This window comes from Equus asinus, chromosome 10 (assembly GCF_041296235.1).
Source record: "Equus asinus isolate D_3611 breed Donkey chromosome 10, EquAss-T2T_v2, whole genome shotgun sequence".
In the NCBI taxonomy this organism is placed as follows: domain Eukaryota; kingdom Metazoa; phylum Chordata; class Mammalia; order Perissodactyla; family Equidae; genus Equus; species Equus asinus.
The window spans coordinates 70,046,820-70,065,261 of NC_091799.1; the positions used below are offsets into that span (position 1 = coordinate 70,046,820).

The 18,442-nt window shown below is 40.2% G+C and overlaps 1 protein-coding gene across 1 annotated transcript in view; it reads right to left on the reverse strand.

The window, feature by feature from the left end:
- Window positions 1–18,442, reverse strand: part of ITGA2 (integrin subunit alpha 2) — a 98,953-nt gene that overhangs the window by 62,675 nt on the left and 17,836 nt on the right. Inside the window, exon 2 of the mRNA XM_044771413.2 lies at window positions 11,628–11,748. Within this exon, the coding sequence (XP_044627348.2) occupies window positions 11,628–11,748 (121 nt within the window). The remainder of the gene's footprint in view (window positions 1–11,627; window positions 11,749–18,442) is intronic.

The window sequence follows — 18,442 nt, forward strand, 5'->3', positions numbered from 1 at the left end:
AAGTAGAAAATTTTTATTTCTGTTCTTATTGAAGAGCATTTTCTTTTGTCCAAGTTAAAGACAAAAAAAGAGGTGAAAAAACTCAACAAAATTGAAAAGAAAGTATTACTTTCTTTTCAGTGTCACTGTTCTGTACACTGTTCTTGATTCCGTCTCCACATAGCTACTCTGCATCAAACTTGTGTTTTTTTAAGCAAAAGCTGACTATGGAATCTGCAGGGAACAAAATAGCACCTTATAGCAAGACACTATAATAAGAAGTGTGGCTCCGCCCCTTGGCATGCTGGGAATTGATATTAATTACAGCAAACCTTACAACAGCTGGTACTGTGAGTGAGGCTTTCCCAACATTATCTAATGAGCAAAACAAGTCTGAGATTATTTATCTCTATTTTACAGATGGAACCACCAAGATACAAGAGATGAGCTACTTCCTCATGTTCACACGCATAGTGAGAGCCAAGTGTTATTGATTCGGAAGCCTGGGCTCTTAATTCTTAAGTCTATTCTTCCTCCTCTCCATTGAAATAGGGCCCAGATTGGGAAAACTATCTTTTTTTTTTTTTTTTTTAAGATTGGCACCTGAGCTAACAACCGTTGCCAATCTTTTTTTTTTTCTGCTTTTTTCTCCCCAAATCCCCCCAGTATATAGCTGTATGTTCTAGTTGTGGGTCCCTCTAGGTGTGGCACGTGGGACGCCACCTCACCGTGGCCTGATGAGCAGTGCCATGTCCGCGCCCAGGATCCGAACCAGGGAAATCCTGGGCCGCCGTAGCGGATCACGAGAACTTAACCACTTGGCCACGGGGCCGGTCTCTGGGAAAACTATCTTAACAGGTGGCTTGGGTTGCAGAACCATCAAGGAGTAGAAACTGGAAACTGAGGGCCAGGCCACACCTACCATGATGGGGGTGTGTAGCCTTTGTGGTTTATAAGGTGGCTGCAAACCAGAAGCACACCAGCCAAGGTCAGACTGTAAGAACAGATCCACACTGTGGGGCCCAGGCTGTACTGTTTACAATGCAGGGGAGAGAGAACAGGGTATGTTCAGATAGTACCAAATGTGGTAATTTAGGGGACTTTTGTTGTGCACATTTCCCAGCCATCCTCACCACAGCCCAAGAGAAACACACTGAGGAACAAAAGTTAAGTGTTTCTCATCTAAAATTTAACCATTTTTTTTCTCAGAGCTTCCAGTGGTAAAGCTGCACCACCAGCTACCCGTTTTCTCAATGAAAACAGTAGGTCAAAAGGCTACTTCCTGTTTCCTGTCGACTAAGCATTGCCTGGCCATTCTCCCCGTCACCTCTTGCCACCTCTTTAAAGATTTCAGGATTTGATAACCTCGCAGCTCAGGAGGACTTACGACATCTCCACTACCACTGAGAGAGTTATGGCCCTCCTACGTTAATCAGACGGGAAGAAGAGAAAGCAAGCATCTGCACAGTCATGTCCCACTTAAGAGGGATGTGAAAGAACCTGAAATTCTCTCCAAGAATACATATAAACCCTGGCAGTATTATGCCGTATTAAACTCTTAACACAAAACAGTAGAAAACAGTGGGAAGCCAGACCTTTGTGGTGACTGTTAAGGAGCAATAAAGGTGTCCTTATCATATATGACTCATTCTTGAAACATCTCGAACAACATTAGTAAACCTAGAGGTCGTCCTAGTCACTACAGAGAGTGTTTTAAAAGCCACCGCCCACCTCATTTCTTGGCAACGTCTCCGGTAGACTCTCCTCCTCATTTGTACCTCACGGCCTGGGTGAACTCCTGGTTCCTGACAGCTCATCCCCATAAGGAAGGGCTATGACATCACCGGTGGCTACTCCGAGGGGATTGTGAAATTCTTAAATTAATCAGACAGGAAGATGAGGAAGGCTGATATATTTATCCATAAAATTTTACGTAATCAGCTGGGGCAGGAAGAAACCTGCCAGGAGAGGATGCTACAAAGGTGGGGAAGAGGCTAAGTTAGTGGGTGAACCTGCTGAAGGAGGGCACAGCCTCTCGCAAGGAATGGATTGAACTTAATCGCAACCAGACAAAAGAGCTGCCTGACAGTCGTGTGCTGATTCTCAAAACAAAACAAAATCCCAAGATATAAACTTCTCTTTTCCTACAGTGAAACTGGGAATTCTTCCAAGACTACTTAAAATAACACTTACTGTTCAATTATGTTGTGGGAAAATAGTGATTATGTAGAGTTCCAAAACATAGCCAATTTGCCCACCTCCAGTGGAATTCAAAATACTTTGTTTAGTTAGGAAACAGTATTTATGGCGGTATAGGGAGTTTTAACCCACAATCCAGGGGCTGTTATAAATATCTTTCTTTGGTCTGTGAGTCTCAACTCTCCAAGCGTTCCTTCAATACTAGAGATTTTTCTAGACATTATTGACAGAGGTGTACTTAAAACACTAAGGCAAAATCTGTTTATTTGATTCAACAAAAGTTTACTGAGATATTGAGATCCTATGGGGCTGATATGTTGCACAACTCCAAAGGGGACCATTCCCATATGAATGGTGTGCCCTGGCCTTGTGCAGTATACAACCTGTGAGGCTGTATGTGGTGGCCAGACTGACTATGTGCCAGACTCGATTCTAGGCACTGGGGATACATTAATGAATAAGTCAGTCAAAAAGTTCTGGGCTTGTGGAGCTTATATTCTGGTGGGAAAAGATAGACAATAAATTTAATAAGTAAAACATATGGTGATGATAAGCAGTGCTTCGTGGGAAAATAAGTAGGATAGAGTTAGGAGTGTGGGGTGAAGGGTATTACAATCTTTATTAGAATGGACAGGGAGGGCCCCGCCCAGTGGCACACTGGTTGAGTGTGCACACTCCACATTGGCCGCTGGGGGTTTGCCAGTTCGGATCCTGGGTGCGGACACGGCATCGCTTGGCGAGCTACGCTGTGGTAGGCGTCCCACATAAAAAGTAGAGGAAGATGGGCACGGATGTTAGCTCAGGGCCAGTCTTCCTCAGCAAAAAGAGGAGGATTGGCAGATGTTAGCTCAGGGCTAATCTTCCTCAAAAATAAATAAATAAATAAATAATGGTCAGGGAAGCCCTCAGGGAGAAGGTGACATTTGAGCAAGGACTCGAAGGAGGTGAAGGAGTAAACCATAGGACTCTGGTGGAAAAGCAGTCTAGGGTGTGGGAACAGCAAGTGCACGTGGCCTGTGGCTGGACCACAGCGCACGAGGGGGAAGGGGTAGGAGGTGATTGTCAGATTGGTAATGGGGCCAGATCACAAAGGGACTTGCATGAAATTGTGAGAACTTGGCTTTCCTCTGAGTGAAATGAGAAAGCCATTGGAGGGTTTTCAGCAGAGTAGTGATGTGATTTGACATATTTTAGAAGGATTTTGAAGGCTGCTCTGTTGAAAATGATTGCATCAGGTGAGGCAAAGCTGAAGGTGAAACATTTAGGAGGTGTTGCAACAGTCCAGGCCCAGGGGTGACGGAGGGCTCCAACATCACCGGTGGAGGGAAGGTGGTGGGAAATGGCCTCATTTTAGATATATTTTGAAGGTAGGGCCAGCAGGATTTCTTGAGAAGTTAGTTTTTGAATACAAAACACAAAAGAATAGTCAAGGATGTCTAAGGTTTTTCGCTGAGAAACTAAAAGGATCCGAGTGGCCGTGATTGGATAAGGGAGAAATTAGCAGTAGAGCGAGATGTTGAGAAAAGGACCTTGGGAGTTCAGCAGGGGTACTTTCAGTCTCAGATGCCTATCAGACACCCAAGGGGATATTTTACTTGAAATTAGAAGCTATTGTATATAACACCCACATTTATGTGAGAAATTTATATAAACACCCACAGTATATAAATGTAAATATTGTTCCTTATATTGTTTAGTTCCAACCATTGACAACCAAGGGGTTCGGTGAGTTCTATACGGCTACCTGCTTCTTGCTTGTAATGTAAGAGGAGCATATGATGGAAAGAATTCACCCATGAAGACGGTGGGTCTCTAGGAAGGAGGAAGACAGGTAAAGAGAATTCACACTTAGCTCTTGGTTGAGAAATACTGCTATTATAAAGTTAATAGTTAAGCTCTTTGGCATCTGTTCAAAGGCAGTTTTAGTGTCTAAGCCTCATTATGCTGCCTCAGCCTCCTTTGGCTGCCAGATCACTTCCTCAAACAGTGGGATGGCTAAACCCACAAGGTCTCTCGGTCCCCTGAAGCGGAGTCCACCAACCAAATTATTTGTAAAACATCTTAAGCCTCCATCTTATAAAAACCCTGGAAATTAGCTTTCGCACAGGAAGCAAATGAATCAATAAAGACTGATTCTGCAGCGATGACTCATCCAACAAAGCCTCGTGATGACATAAATTCCACATTCTCGGGCCCTGGCGGGGAACGCAGGCGTGATTTTAAGACCGCCGTATTTTTATAAATCGAAACCCATGAGATAGTTCTTTTCAACTAGGTGATTGGCGGATGGTTGTTTTATCAATGATAAGAACTGGAAAAGCAACAACATTTGTAAACTGCTTTACAGTTTATAAAGCACTTTTTATGTGCATCATCTCCTTCGATCCTTGTAGACAGCCTGTGAGGTCAAGTGTCATAACTATTCCTCTTTTCATATAAAGGAACTGAGTCTGAGTGTCTAACTGGCCACAAAGCCTAGATCTGCACTGATGCCTTTTCATTCCAAATCCCCAATCTTTTCCATCATAAATTTACTTAGAATTCATCTGGAGGAGAAGTCCTCATTGTTTTCTCATTTTGTGGGTCTTAAACAAATTAACAAATAGGTTCCACCTGTGCTACTTCGCATTCCCCAAATCCCACTTCCGAGGGGGTTAGACAGATTGAGAAGTTTCAGACAGCCGGCCACCAGAAGAGGGGTGTGTCTGTATTACATATATATAACGTTTAAGGGAAAGACTCACAGTTTATTAAGGGAATTCGTAGTAATACCACCTTTGTAAACGAACTTTACTCCAGAAACAGACATTCAGGTGTTAATGCAAAGAAAGCTTAAAATGATAAGATTAGCTGCTGAGGCATGGAGGGTTTTCACAGATCACTGAAGGTCTCCAGACATTCTGGAGCAGCAGACCTATCCCACAAGCAAGTCACAAAAGATGGGTGTTTATGTGTGTTTGTGTGTTTGCAGGTATACACAAATTTGTGTCCAGAGTTGGGGAAGAGAGAAGTCAGGGCGAGGGATATTTGAAGTGCCCTTTCTACTACAGATTTTTATTTATGATAATTAATGTAAGCCACTCAAAATATTTAGCCATAAATATTATTTTACCTTAGTGGAAAAAAATTAACAACTCTGGGGCTGGCCCCGTGGCCGAGTGGTTGAGTTCGCGCGCTCCGCTGCAGGCGGCCCAGTGTTTCGTTGGTTCGAATCCTGGGCGCGGACATGGCACTGCTCATCAGGCCACGCTGAGGCAGCGTCCCACATGCCACAACTAGAAGGACCCACAGTGAAGAATATACAACTATGTACCAGAGGAGCTTTGGGGAGAAAAAGGAAAAAAATAAAATCTTTAAAAAAAAAAAATTTATAAAAAAAAAATTAACAACTCTGCTGTGACAAATGTAGGTGAGTGAACACTGGGGTGGTCCATGGGGTCCTAAAGGTGTTTGGTTCCCTATTTATCCTGCCTCTACTGCTAACCAAGGGAAGGTCACTGTTGGCAGATGACATGCCACTTTCACATCTCTATTAGTCAGGCTGAGCAGTGGTTTAATTAGATGGGACTAGCATAATAATTATTTACAAAAATATTAGCAACAAGTTTTTCAAACTTAAAAGTGCAAGACTGTTATAATCAGACTTCTAACGCCCTCACAGAATCAAAAATTGGACTAAGTTATAAGTTAGTGAAAATTAACTAAAATGTAATGAAAGAATACAAAGGAATATATGTGCCATGGATTTAAAATCAAAGCAAACCCTGTGAATAAACAAAGTGAGCATGTTAAATGGCACTGCCAGGAAAACCTAACGGCCAGAGAATTTTATCTTTGGAAAGAAACATAAAGGATGATATTGGCTAATATTTAAAGGCCATAATGAAAGACAAAGACGTAGTTATTTTGGAAAAGGGATCAGAATAGCATTCTTGGCCAAGAAGAAGAAATGGGCAGAAACTAATCCAGTGTGCATGGAAGCTAATCCACGACAGATGAGAAATGGTTAAGGAGCAGGCAGCGGAGAGAAGTCGGGAGGAACCAGTTATGAAGAATCCTGGTTTTCTTCCTATATACTCATGAGAGTATGTCACATATGCACAATGATTGAGTTTTTGAAGTGCTTTATTTTTATTCTGTCACAAGGTACTCAAAACGTACTGGTGTGGTAGGGATGGCAGTCTCTTTGTGCTCCAGAGAGGTTGTGTGACTTTCCCAAAGTCACTCAGCTAGTGGTGGGGGAGCTGAGGGTTAAACAAACCCTTGTGCTCTGGCTCTTGACTTATATGACAAGTCCTTGTCCATGAGACAATAAAAAGACAGATGCTAACTGTCATCCCTGCCCAGGCAAGACTTTTCTGTGACACAACTTTTAGTTCAAGATACTGAATGAAGTTTATCTTACTTTATAAAGTTTACATACATGAAAATTATATTTAAATGTTATTTATAAACATACATAAATATATATACATATATAAATTACATATATAAATTACATTCTGCTACTCTCCTCCTTGGATACTTACAAAAATACATCTATTTGGAACATCTCATCTCTGTTTTGCATTAATCTACCCTATGCTTATTGCCTATTAGCTCTGTAATCTTGGCAAACTACTTAACCTGTCTAAGTCTCAGTCTCCCCATTTGTAAAAGGGAGAACAATTTTACAAAACTCTTAGAGTCATTACGAGTACTAAGCGTTTGACAAAGAAAGAGAGTTCAGTAAAACTAGGTATTGTTATTATCAATGTACTATATGACATAATCTTTGATGTTTGTTATAGAATGGAATGTTTCTTTTTTATTCTTTATTTAAAATTCCCTTATAGACATATCTGTGTAAGACAATCTGTTATATTTATAATACACATAGGGCTTTATTAAAATTTTTCTTAATTAAATAGTTAAAACTATAATATAAGCTCATATATAGATGGAATTTTTTGTGGGCCATAACACACATTCATTTTAATCCTCCTATTTTCTTAAGGTACAAGCCCACACTAGTTCTCATTGGAACAAGAAAATACATTTCTACCACTGGAAATACCCTCAATTCCCACACAGTCCTCGTCACACAAGCGATTGCAGTGTTCTAAGGTTTTTGAGTCATATAATGAGCTCAGATTGTGCTTGGGAAAGGGCTTCAGATCAGACAAACAGTGCACATCCCCACGAGCTTCCAGGAAGCGATTTTAAATATATCTCAATCCTTTGTATAATTGTTTGTGATAAACATTGCCTCATCTACATTTGAACATCCTGTGTGTAAAATGACGGCTCCTAAGCGAGATGACTGTCTGCCTACACTGAAGGGAGAACAGACCACAACTTTACTTACTGACAGAGGGGCGCGCTGGTGCTCTGTGTGGGAGGGAATCTTGCTTCTAAAATTATCCAGCTCATCTGAGACTGTTAAAAAGGTTCAAGAATTCTCAAAGCCATATCACCACTATTTCTAGGGTCGAAGTCCACAGTGTAATAAAAGTCTAATAAATAAAACTAGCAAAAGAGTCAAGATTATTTTGCTAAAATCTTATAGATCCCAATGTAAAATATGCCCACAAATTCTTAGAAACATGGGACATGTGGAATAGCTAAGGTTGTACTTTAAAAATAGTGGAGTGTGATTTAAGAAAACTCAGACTAGATACTTAAGTGAATTGTCAGAAGGAAGGAAAGGGCTGAGAGATGGAGTTGGGCTCAACAAGAGAGATTGCAAAGAAAGTCAAACTAAGCAGAGGAAAAAACTACCAAAGGCAGCTTCAGAACAAGCAGAAAGGGAGTAAAGGAAATAAAGGGATGTGTGTGCGTGTGTATGTATTATATATATACAATGTCTAAGGGAAAAAGACTCAAAATTTATTAAGGGAATTTATAGTAATACCACTTTCTGTGCCCAAAGTTAACTTGATTAGTAGCAGAAGGAAAGTTAATGTTTCAACAGTCCTTCCCACATCTGCTACTTCCATAATGTCTGTCCGATTGTCATAAATTAGGAGTGGAAAAGGGCACAGTGCCAACTGTCAAAACAAATAGGCAATTCTGGATTCCAAGTTTCATATTATTTTCCTTGAGCCTGAGAGTTGTGAAGGCTGCTTGTCCTAATTGTGGCCCATTCCAGCACTGGAGTGGGAAAACCCATTCACCTGGATCCTACCGCAGCCCTGCCCTCTGTGACAAGGCACCTTGGCAGGGCAAGGCACCTTGGCAGGGCCAGGCGAATGAGAGAGGTCAGGAGGGAACCTGGACCCTCTAGGGTCCCAGGCCTTGGGAAGAGAAAATGAGCTCTTAATAGCAAGTTAATATAACTAGTGACACTGAAAGAACACACACTATTAACTACAAGGGGTTGGCACTTAGCTCTCTGGCATTATTCATGGCTGCCTACTCTGCATGTAAATCTTCTTCATTGACTCTACTCCACACTCCTTGAAGTCAAAGTCTATGCTTTGTACACTCTGCACCTCCCGTAGTGTCCAGCCTATGGGAGATTAGAAGATCACGGCCACAACCTGGCCTCTGTGCTTCTCTGCTCTGCAAGGCCAGATCAGTGAAAGGACACAGACTGGCATGCCAGGCCAGCTTTTGTTCTCTTTCCTTCCTGTTTCACACCTCCACAGGGTTAGCCTCTCAGGTAAGACAATGACTCTCCCTTCTCTTCTTGTGTGGTGGCCTATGCTCATACCAGCTGGTGATTATATACAGGCTTGAGGAAAGTAAGGCCTTGCTCAGCCTAATACTACACCTTACCAGAAAGCTCTACACTGTAGTGAAAAGCACCAGCCCAGCCATTAATAGCGTGGTGTCTTGTTTTCACATAGCCATTGTCCTGTGTTTACACATCTTTCAGGAATGTCATGAGAAAGCCAAGGCAGGATTTAGAAATGTCTGATGTCCCTGGTCTTAACACAACCCTATGAGCACCAGAATCTCACCATAAACTGCTAATACACTTGTCTTAACAATGTCTTGTGTGCTTAGAGGGAATCCTGGAGAGAGAAAGAAGAAATGGTTACCTCTCATTTTCCCAGGATTCTGTGTGCTAGGTTCCTGTCAACTTTCTGTCTCTTTTTCTCTTCCTCAATTTCCAACCTGCAGTGTGTCCAGTGGTTGAGTTGCCTTACAATCCGCGACAGGCTTATTGTCTTAAATAGCATCTATTACTAGTGGTGGCTCTTTCTCTTAGATTTACCCCATCCCAGAAAAACTGTTACTTAAAAAGAATAACCTCAAGCTTAATACCAGCTTTCCCTCAGCAAGTCCATGCTTATGAATTAGATTATCAGAGTGCGTCTGAAGGTCTTGTTCAGCTCAGACTTAAGTCAGTCTACTACAGTTCACTTTGTAGAGTACTTTGGGTGAATCATTTGGGAATAGGACTTTCATTCATGCATTCGATGAATAACCATTCATCCCCTACTCAATGCCAGATACCACTCTGGGTTCTGTGGACACACCAGTGAACAAAACAATGTCTCTATTCTCAGAGAGAGGCCGAAGACAGACAATGAACCTATAAACAAATAAAGATCATTTCAGATGGTAATAACTGCTACACAGAAAATAAATCAGCATAAAAGGCTAGAGTGACCAAGAGGCGTGGTGAAGTGCTAACTTAGATAGGATTGTCCTAAAGGTCTCTATGAGGAGGAAATATTTGAGCTGACACTGAAAGAAGAGTATCAACCAACCAAGTGAAGATCTTGAGAAGCTGTTTCCTTCCAGGAGAAAAGCATATGCAGAAGCTTTGAAGCAGGAATGAGTTTGGTGTGTTCAAGGGGCAGACAACAGACAGAACTCATGGAGCACAGTGAATAATAATAAGGGTGAGGGGGTAAAACCTGAGATGGGAGAGGCAGACTGAGACCAGAGCATGGAGGATCCTTGAAGGAATTTTATTTTATTTTAATTGCAGTGGAAAGGCACAGAGGGTTTCGTTAAAGTGGAGATGTTTGATATGGGCGTCCACAGTTCAGGAAAGAATCAGGGCTGGATATGTAGAACTGTAGGTCATTAGCAACTTCATCTGCTAGATTCCAAGGTCAAACTACACTGACCATAACGTCTCTCTAGCTTCCTTATGTGGTTACCAAAGCAGAGTCAGATAATTGTCGGAGGGGCACTCTCTCTCATATCCCAAATAATGACAGTAAATGCTATTCTTTGGGTTTCCAACCAGATTGTTCTTATCCTTCCGAGTGATTGACAAACTGTCTGCAACATACCCTGCTTTCCAAGTCTCCTCACGTTAGTTAATACTCTTCTCCAGCCTTTTCATCTCCACCTCTTAAGACCCGCCGCATGTGTCACCTCCTCCAAGACACCCTTTGAGAGACATTACCCTCTCAAGTGAGAATTTCACTTTGTTTCCCTATCACACAGACAGGCATGCTCCAAAATGTGAATAATTTGCATTTTAATATTTCTTTGAACTGAATTTTTTAGAACCTCAAACATAAGTTCACACAGAAAACAAGGCAATAAATTATAGGTCTATTTGATAAGCCAACAACAGCTCATTTAATCATTGGAAAGAGCTCTAGAGGATCCAGGATCTGAAGCTCCAGGGTGAGTCCGAAGCCTTCTGCCGGAACAGGGAGATAAGGTTCCAACGGCAGGACTCCTGTCCACCAGTGGCATCAACTCTGGCAGAAGAGGAGCTACAGCTCTTCTGCCTAAAGACAACTTTCAGAATCATCTGATTTCCCCTGGGCTGATTTTCATTATTATTATGGGAAATTTAAACCAGCAATGGGGGTATATGTTTCCATATCCACGAAGGAAGTTGTGCATAAGTTTAACTATGGTTTATAAATGTAACCCTTACAGAGCATTAAAAAACTGGGGCACTTTGGGGCAAAAATAAAAGATGCTAAATGCACTAGAGAAAGGCACCTTGTAAATTTTGCATGGATGCTTGGGAGGATTCTTTACCACATGGAGTAGGTAAGGCTGACTTAGAATGAAGCCAGTAGACGAAGCCTTGCTGAAGGAGAAAATTTAGGGAAAAATTCTACCATCTAGAAATGGCCCAGAGGCAGCATTAGCTAGCCGAATATTTAAAAGGCTCAATGGGTACCAGTTTACAGAAGAAGAAACGAAGACAAATCTATCTATCTATCTATCTATCTATCTATCCATCCATCCATCTACCTATCTATCATCTATCTATCTATTAAATGGCCAAAACTGGTATCATGAATTCCCTATGGAATATTTAGAGAAAGTTTTCTATTCAGGTTTTTAAAAAGTACCATTACACCATCCCATTAATCATCAATCTCAGTGTTATCAACTCTCAAGGAAAGATCCTTCATTTAGGATATTTGAGAGCTACTTATTGATAACATATTCATGCACCAATTTGAACAAGCAATTGGAATCAAATATTAAATCTCTTTAATATTTTTATTGAAATAATAAGAAGAGATTATTCTTACCAGTTGCCTTTTGGATTTAGAAACTGCTGCACCGCATAGCCAAACTGTTCACTTGAAGGACCAGAAAATATCTTTGCTTCCGGGAGACCGACATTGTATGCCATACAACAGTTTAAAATGCCTATGAAGAAAAATGAAAGCAAAGTTCATACTTACAACACGTGAATACAAATTTGTAACATAATTCTCAAAGGCCACCTAAAAAAACTTGTTTGACGTAATAATTATTCTCTTTTTTAGTGTTTACCAAGAAATCCTAGCTACTGCTTTTTAAGTGCTTATTTGGGGCCCTGGCACCACGCTAAGTACTTTATACGCATGATTCATCATCTCTTCATCTTCATTGCAATGCTAGGAGATGGTTGCTAATATTATATTTGTTTTGCAGAGATTTCTGAGGTTTCCAGAAATGTGATCTCACAGGTGGGAAGTGATAAGGGTAAAGTCAGCACTTGAGCACAGGACTGTCTGAATCCAGAGCATGAACCCTTAAACCACATATTACCTCTAGGCATTCTTAAGTAACTTCAGCTCTATTTGTCCTTTGTAACACAATAAGACTCTAAGCCACTCAAGGGCAGCGTCTGAAGGCTATCTTCTATTTCTTCAGTATCCCCCTGAAGGTCTTGAATGGACTCATATGAAATGTCTCGAAAAAGCACTGCTGACTACATCAAAGGAGGGAGAAAAGTCACAGCTCCTTGAAAATTCTATCATTTTCTTTCAGAAGGGATCATTTTTGAGGATGAAAATGTAGGGGAAGATGTCCTATCTTTTTTCCTGTAGGAACTGTCAAAATTGGGTTTGCTTTTTGATGCTTCTTTCTGAAGGCTCAAGAAACGATAATCATTTTCAAAAACAACAAAGACCTTGATAGGATAAAGCCCTGATAGACTTTTTTGAAAAACCTTGTTTCTGATGGAAACATAATGAGGGAAAAGAGTAAAGTTGATAAAATCTCCTTCTCTGATGTGGATAGCACTAATGCTGGCAGTCCTTCATGCTGGAGAAAGAAGCCTGGGTGGATCTTAACGCTCTTTGTGGAAACGGGAATATGCTTCATACTGTTTAAGATCAGTATTTATTTTTGCAGACACTGAAGGCAGAGTGGACTTTTAAAAACCGACATCAAAATTCCATTAATATGTGTTTTCACAAAGGATATCCCACTTTCTGAGCAGCATTGAAAGTGCACAGTATTTCATAAGTCTATTGTTTCAGGCACTGAAAGGATGGAAGAAAAGGGCTTGCTCTTCCATTGTCCCTGCGTACTTCCGGGAGCAGATTCTGCAGAGAGCTCCAAAGGAATAATGAAGTCAATGATGAAGCTTTGGGGACTTAAGGTCGTTAACATGCTTCTCTATGTGCCAAAATCATTCTACTGTGGATTTGTTCACTCAAGAGAGCTCAGCTCATTATTTCTTAGAAATACGTGCTGCCAGGAAGAGAAGGACAAATAATTTTGAAATACTCTGCAGCAAAATCTACATAGCTCTCCATTTGCAAATTTTCTCCTTACTGTCTATTTTTCATATGTACCACCACTTCCTTTTATTTTTGAGGAAATAAAATGCAAAAGAAAATAACAATGCAAATTAAGCAGAGAACGAGAAGTGACATTCAGAATACTGGTGATTCCAATCAACAGTTAAACTTCACCCCATTGTGCAGAATTCAATAAATGCTATTTAAATGTTACTAATTATCTAACATATTAGCAAAAGCTTGGGGAGCTGATGCCAAACTGCTCCCACTTTTAAAATATCTAATGCTGGAAAGACCACATATGACTGTATATATAATGACATTGTTTTTTTCCCTATTAATTAGACTTCAGCAGATCATGTAATGATATGAAATCATGATGGAGTTCGTTTTATCACCTCACAGTTAAATTCTATTATATACATGCATGTATATGTGTAAATATGCACTTATGTGTATGTATACATATATGTACATGTATATACATACATACATAAAAATATTGCTGGGGCTGGCCTTGTGGCATAGTGGTTAAGTTTGCACACTCCCCTTTGGTGGCCTAAGGTTCATGGGTTCAGATCCCGGGCATGGACCTATGCACCGCTCATCAAGCCATGCTGTGGCGGCATCCCATATACAAAGTAGAGGAAGACTGGCAACAGATGTTAGCTCAGGGCTGATCTTCCTCACCAAAAACAAATAAAAATAAATGTTAAAAAAAAGTAAATCAGATCATTTCATCTCTCTGCTTAAAGTACCCCAATGTCTTGCCAATACACTGAGAACAAAATCTAACTTCCTTTACCATGGTTTCAAAGGTCCTTCATGATCTTGCAGTTGTGTATCTGGTCACTTCACTTTCCATCACCCTCTTTGCTTACTGTGTTCCAGCCACACTAGATTTCCTTCTGTCCTCTGAACACATGCGACTCATTCTACTTATGGCCTTTGTAGCCATTGCCCACAACATTCTTCCCAACTCAGCATTTATGTTTTGGCACCTACTCATCATTTAGGTCTTTGCTCAAACGGGTCTCTGCTCTCCTTATGGAGACCTCGCCTGACTCCCCTATCTGGCAACCCAACCTACTCCATCACTACAACACTATCGCAGCACTTACTATCTGAAATTAGCTTATGTATCTGCATCGTTTGGTGTCTGTCTCCACCTACTAAAATCTAAGCTCCTTGAGAGCTCAGATCTTGTTTCTTTTATTCATTCTTATTTTCTCAGCCCCTAGGATAATATTTGTTAATGAAATAAATTTTTAATTAATACATGTTCTTCAATAATGACTTAGAACATAGAAAAAATTAGAGGGAAAAAGATCACTCATAGTCACATCATTCTAATGCAAGTGAAGTTAATTTGAAGGTATTTTCTTCTAGTATTTTTTCCTCTATTATTTAAACCATAATGCATAACTCAGTTTGTATCCTACTATTTTTTTCTCCTTTGTTTTTGTGATTTGCTTGAGCAAGATTGTTGCTGAGCTAACATCTGTGCCCATCTTCCTCGATTTTTTATGTGGGATGCTGCCACAGTGTGGCTAGACAAGCCGTGCTAGGTCCGTGCCTGGGATCTGAACCTGCAAACTCTGGGCTGCCAAAGCAGAGCACGTGAACTTAACCACTACACTACCAGGCCAGCCCCTGTATCCTACTATTTCTTAATGCTTATATCTGCCTGCCTATTTCAGAATCATCTTGACTCATTTGATCCCCACAACCTTGTAAAACAACAAAACTTAGGTATTTTTACCAATGTACGAATAAGGAAACTAGAACTCCTGGAGGTTAAATGCTTTTCTTGCTCAATGTCACCCAATCGGTGGCTGAGCTGTGGGTCTTGCTCTGGCTCATCTTCTCAACCTTATTGTCCAGAATTTCCATTCATAAATGGTCTGCTCATTTTCTTCACAAAACATGTCATTCTCCGTCACCATTCCTCCATTCCATTGATCCTAAATCTATTCTTTCCTGCTACTTCAATGCTTCTCAAGACCCTGCCTCTTTTGATAAATCTGGACAATCTCAGTTCATTATATTTATTTCTTTTCAAATATATATTTATAATTCACTATCTATGTCACTGTTTCACACTTAGCCTATGAAAGCTAATTCGCATATATAAATTTATGTAATTATTCTAACTCAATGTCTATTTATTCTTTGCAATACCAGTGCTTACAGTAATATGTTCCTATGTCCGTCCTCACAACTTAACTGGATCATATGGAAAAGAACAACCACATTTGGTTCATCTTGTTTCCTTCCCTCCAAACTTGCCCACATGTCTATACACAGTGTAAGTGGATCATTCAAAAAATGTTTATCCAGCTCTTTCATGCCAGGCATTTTTCCAGGTCCTGAGGATATAGCAATGAGCAAAATGAACCAGATCCCTGCTGTCTTTGAGCTTCCATTCTGGTAATTTGACTAAAAAGCCAATCATTACATCATAATGTAGTAAGCATTAAATTTCAGAGACATACAAAGAAGCTTGAGACAGAAGTTGAGAAGAGGGTAAATCTCAGTTTTAAGGCTTCACAGACAAGGTGGCAACCAATCTGGATATTGGAGGATGACTTGGAACTCACTACGTAAAGAGGAAGGTAAAGGTCATTCCGAGCACAAGGAACATCCAGCTTAGCAGCATACAAGTATGAAAGAGAAGAGTATAAAAACAGTGAAAAACTTGGTACAGCAAGTCCTAGATTATTTCATTAAGCTATATATGTCTGGGTCTCTATTAGATGCAGTGAGTCTCAAGATGACTTGAGCTTTGCCCAAAGGGGTCACCAGTACCAATATTTTTACCCAGAGTGTAATCTTCCCTCCTTGTCCTCATGTGAATGCAATAGCAGCACAGCAAACCCAAAGTATTTATCAAAGGTGACTTTGCATGTGTTTGTTGACTGTAACCAAGCCAAAGTAGTCCATTGAATCTCACCAAAACTTATCACAAATATAAGCATTGTAGTATCTCCTAGAGGGTTAACTTATTTCCTCTATTTCCACAATAAAAAGGGGGCAGCGTTTCATCCTTGATTATAACCTGGAGTGTTGCCATGTTAATATCCATAGACAAACCAGATAGTTAAGCACCAATTGATCAATGCATACTTCTTCTTTCCCCACACATTTGAAAATTTTATCGGACCTCCTACCCTGAGAGTTCCTGCTCATTTCTGAAATAGTTTTTTGGAAAACTTTAATAATTTAAGAATTAGTTTCAACAAATATGGAATTCATTCTCCCATTTTATTCTGGAACTCAACTTTATGTTACAAGATAATTCAAAAGAGAAATATATATTTGGAGATTATGTATAGTTAACCCAGTTTTGTTCTCAAAATGTAGTGAAGCAAAGAAAGAAACCAAATCCTTTGAAAACAAGAGCAGAAATAAATGTAGAAAGCAAAACATGCCATTCTATATTTAACAAGAAAAATTTGGGAGGGGAAGTTTATTGAATTCCATGTTATCATTGTCAGAGCTTAATGACACCTATTTGTAGTATAAGATGGCAGGAGGAGGGTCTAATTTGTGTAGCCAATGCAAAATTTAAGCATATCTACATATGTTGAAGGGCTGATGGGGCAGAACTTTCACAGAAGGGGTTCATTTGCAGAAAGGTCCAGGGAGATAGAGGGGAAGAAATTCATTTTAAGAAAAGAGAATCAAGGCCAAAAGCAAGAGGTAGACTTGGGAAGACAGATGTTTTTAACTAGGATTTTCAGACTGCACTCCAGCCCCTTCCTGCAGATGTGTGCTGGCGGTTTGGGGGTGGGGGGGAGATATGTCTCTGTTAAATAGTGAACAAAAATATATGAAATCTTCCAGTCATAAAATATATAAATCATGGAGATGTAATGTACACTTGGTGACTATAGTTAATAATACTGTTTTATACATTTGAAAGTTAAGACAGTAGATCTTAAAAGTTCTCAGCATAAGAAAAAACTTTGTAATTATGCGTAGTGACGGACATTAACTAGACTTATTGTGATGATCATTTCACAATATATACACATATCAAATCATTATGTTGTACACTTGAAGCTAATATAATGTATGTCAATCATATCTCAATAAAAATATAAAATACATCCAAATTAATCACATATGTGTGTGTGTGTATATATATATATGAATATATATATATGAATTCATATATATATGAACTCTAAGCTGGAATCTTTATAACAATGCAAGCACAGGGTTTCATTGCTTTAAGGCAGGGGAGCACAATTCTCCCATGGCTGGTAGGGACTGGTCCTTACAAGCTGCACAGGTGTTGGCAGGAACAGGAGTGCAGGACAGTGAGCTGGGTGTCGCAGGCATAGCAGGAAGGCCCAGCAGTCATGGAGACACAGGGAATCACTCCTAGAGGATAGCAAAGTTTCCCTGGAGAACTGTGCTCCAGAGTCCAGGAGAAATGCTCTCACCTAAATCAGGGATGCGTGAGACTCCAGGTATGATCTGTCCTGGGACCAAATTTCTCTCCATCTGTGGATGTGTGAACCCAGAAATCAAGCTATCTGCTTCTAAAATGTGACGGTGTGACAGGCATGTGATAGACATTTCCATTTCAAAAGGGAGAACTTAGAAGGAATAAGGGGGTCACCAGTACCAAAAATGTTTAACAAAGCTGGTTAAATTCCATTAGGTTTCAAGGCCTGAGAATAATCCTCTTGCTGCTCAAGGTTCTGTCCTGTAACAGCTCTATTGGCCTCTGCTTCTCTGTCCCCTTCAGTCCAAGATGGCAGCATTTCAGGTGAGACAACATTCCAGAAAACCTTGTAGGTCTCCTGTGTATGTCATGGGAATCCATGCCATTAGACAAGAGAGCTCTCCATATATTTTTCCCGCATAACTCCATCTCTATTCCTGGCCTCTGCTAAGATTGTTGAGAGGATCCACGAATTACACACCTAATCCATTCAGCAAAACATTTTTCAACTATACCCTTGGCCTTCTCTTCCAAGCACACCCTCCTAACGATGAGTCTCCTAATAGTGGCTTTTTTTTTTTTTTTGTAATCTCATAGGCTGAGAATTTCCCAAATCATTAAGTACTGTTCTTTTTTGTTTAATAGTTCCTTCCTCAATTTATCTCTTTCTTCTTGCATTTTACTACATTCAGCAGGCCATATCTTCAACATTTTGCTGGGAAATTTCCTCAGGTAAATATCTAAGTTCATCATTTGAAGGTTCTACTTTCCACACAACTGTAGGATGCAATTAGGCCACATTTTCTGCCTCTAGATAACAAGGATCACCTTTCCTCCTGTTTCCAATAACATGTTATTAATTTCTTCCTGAGCC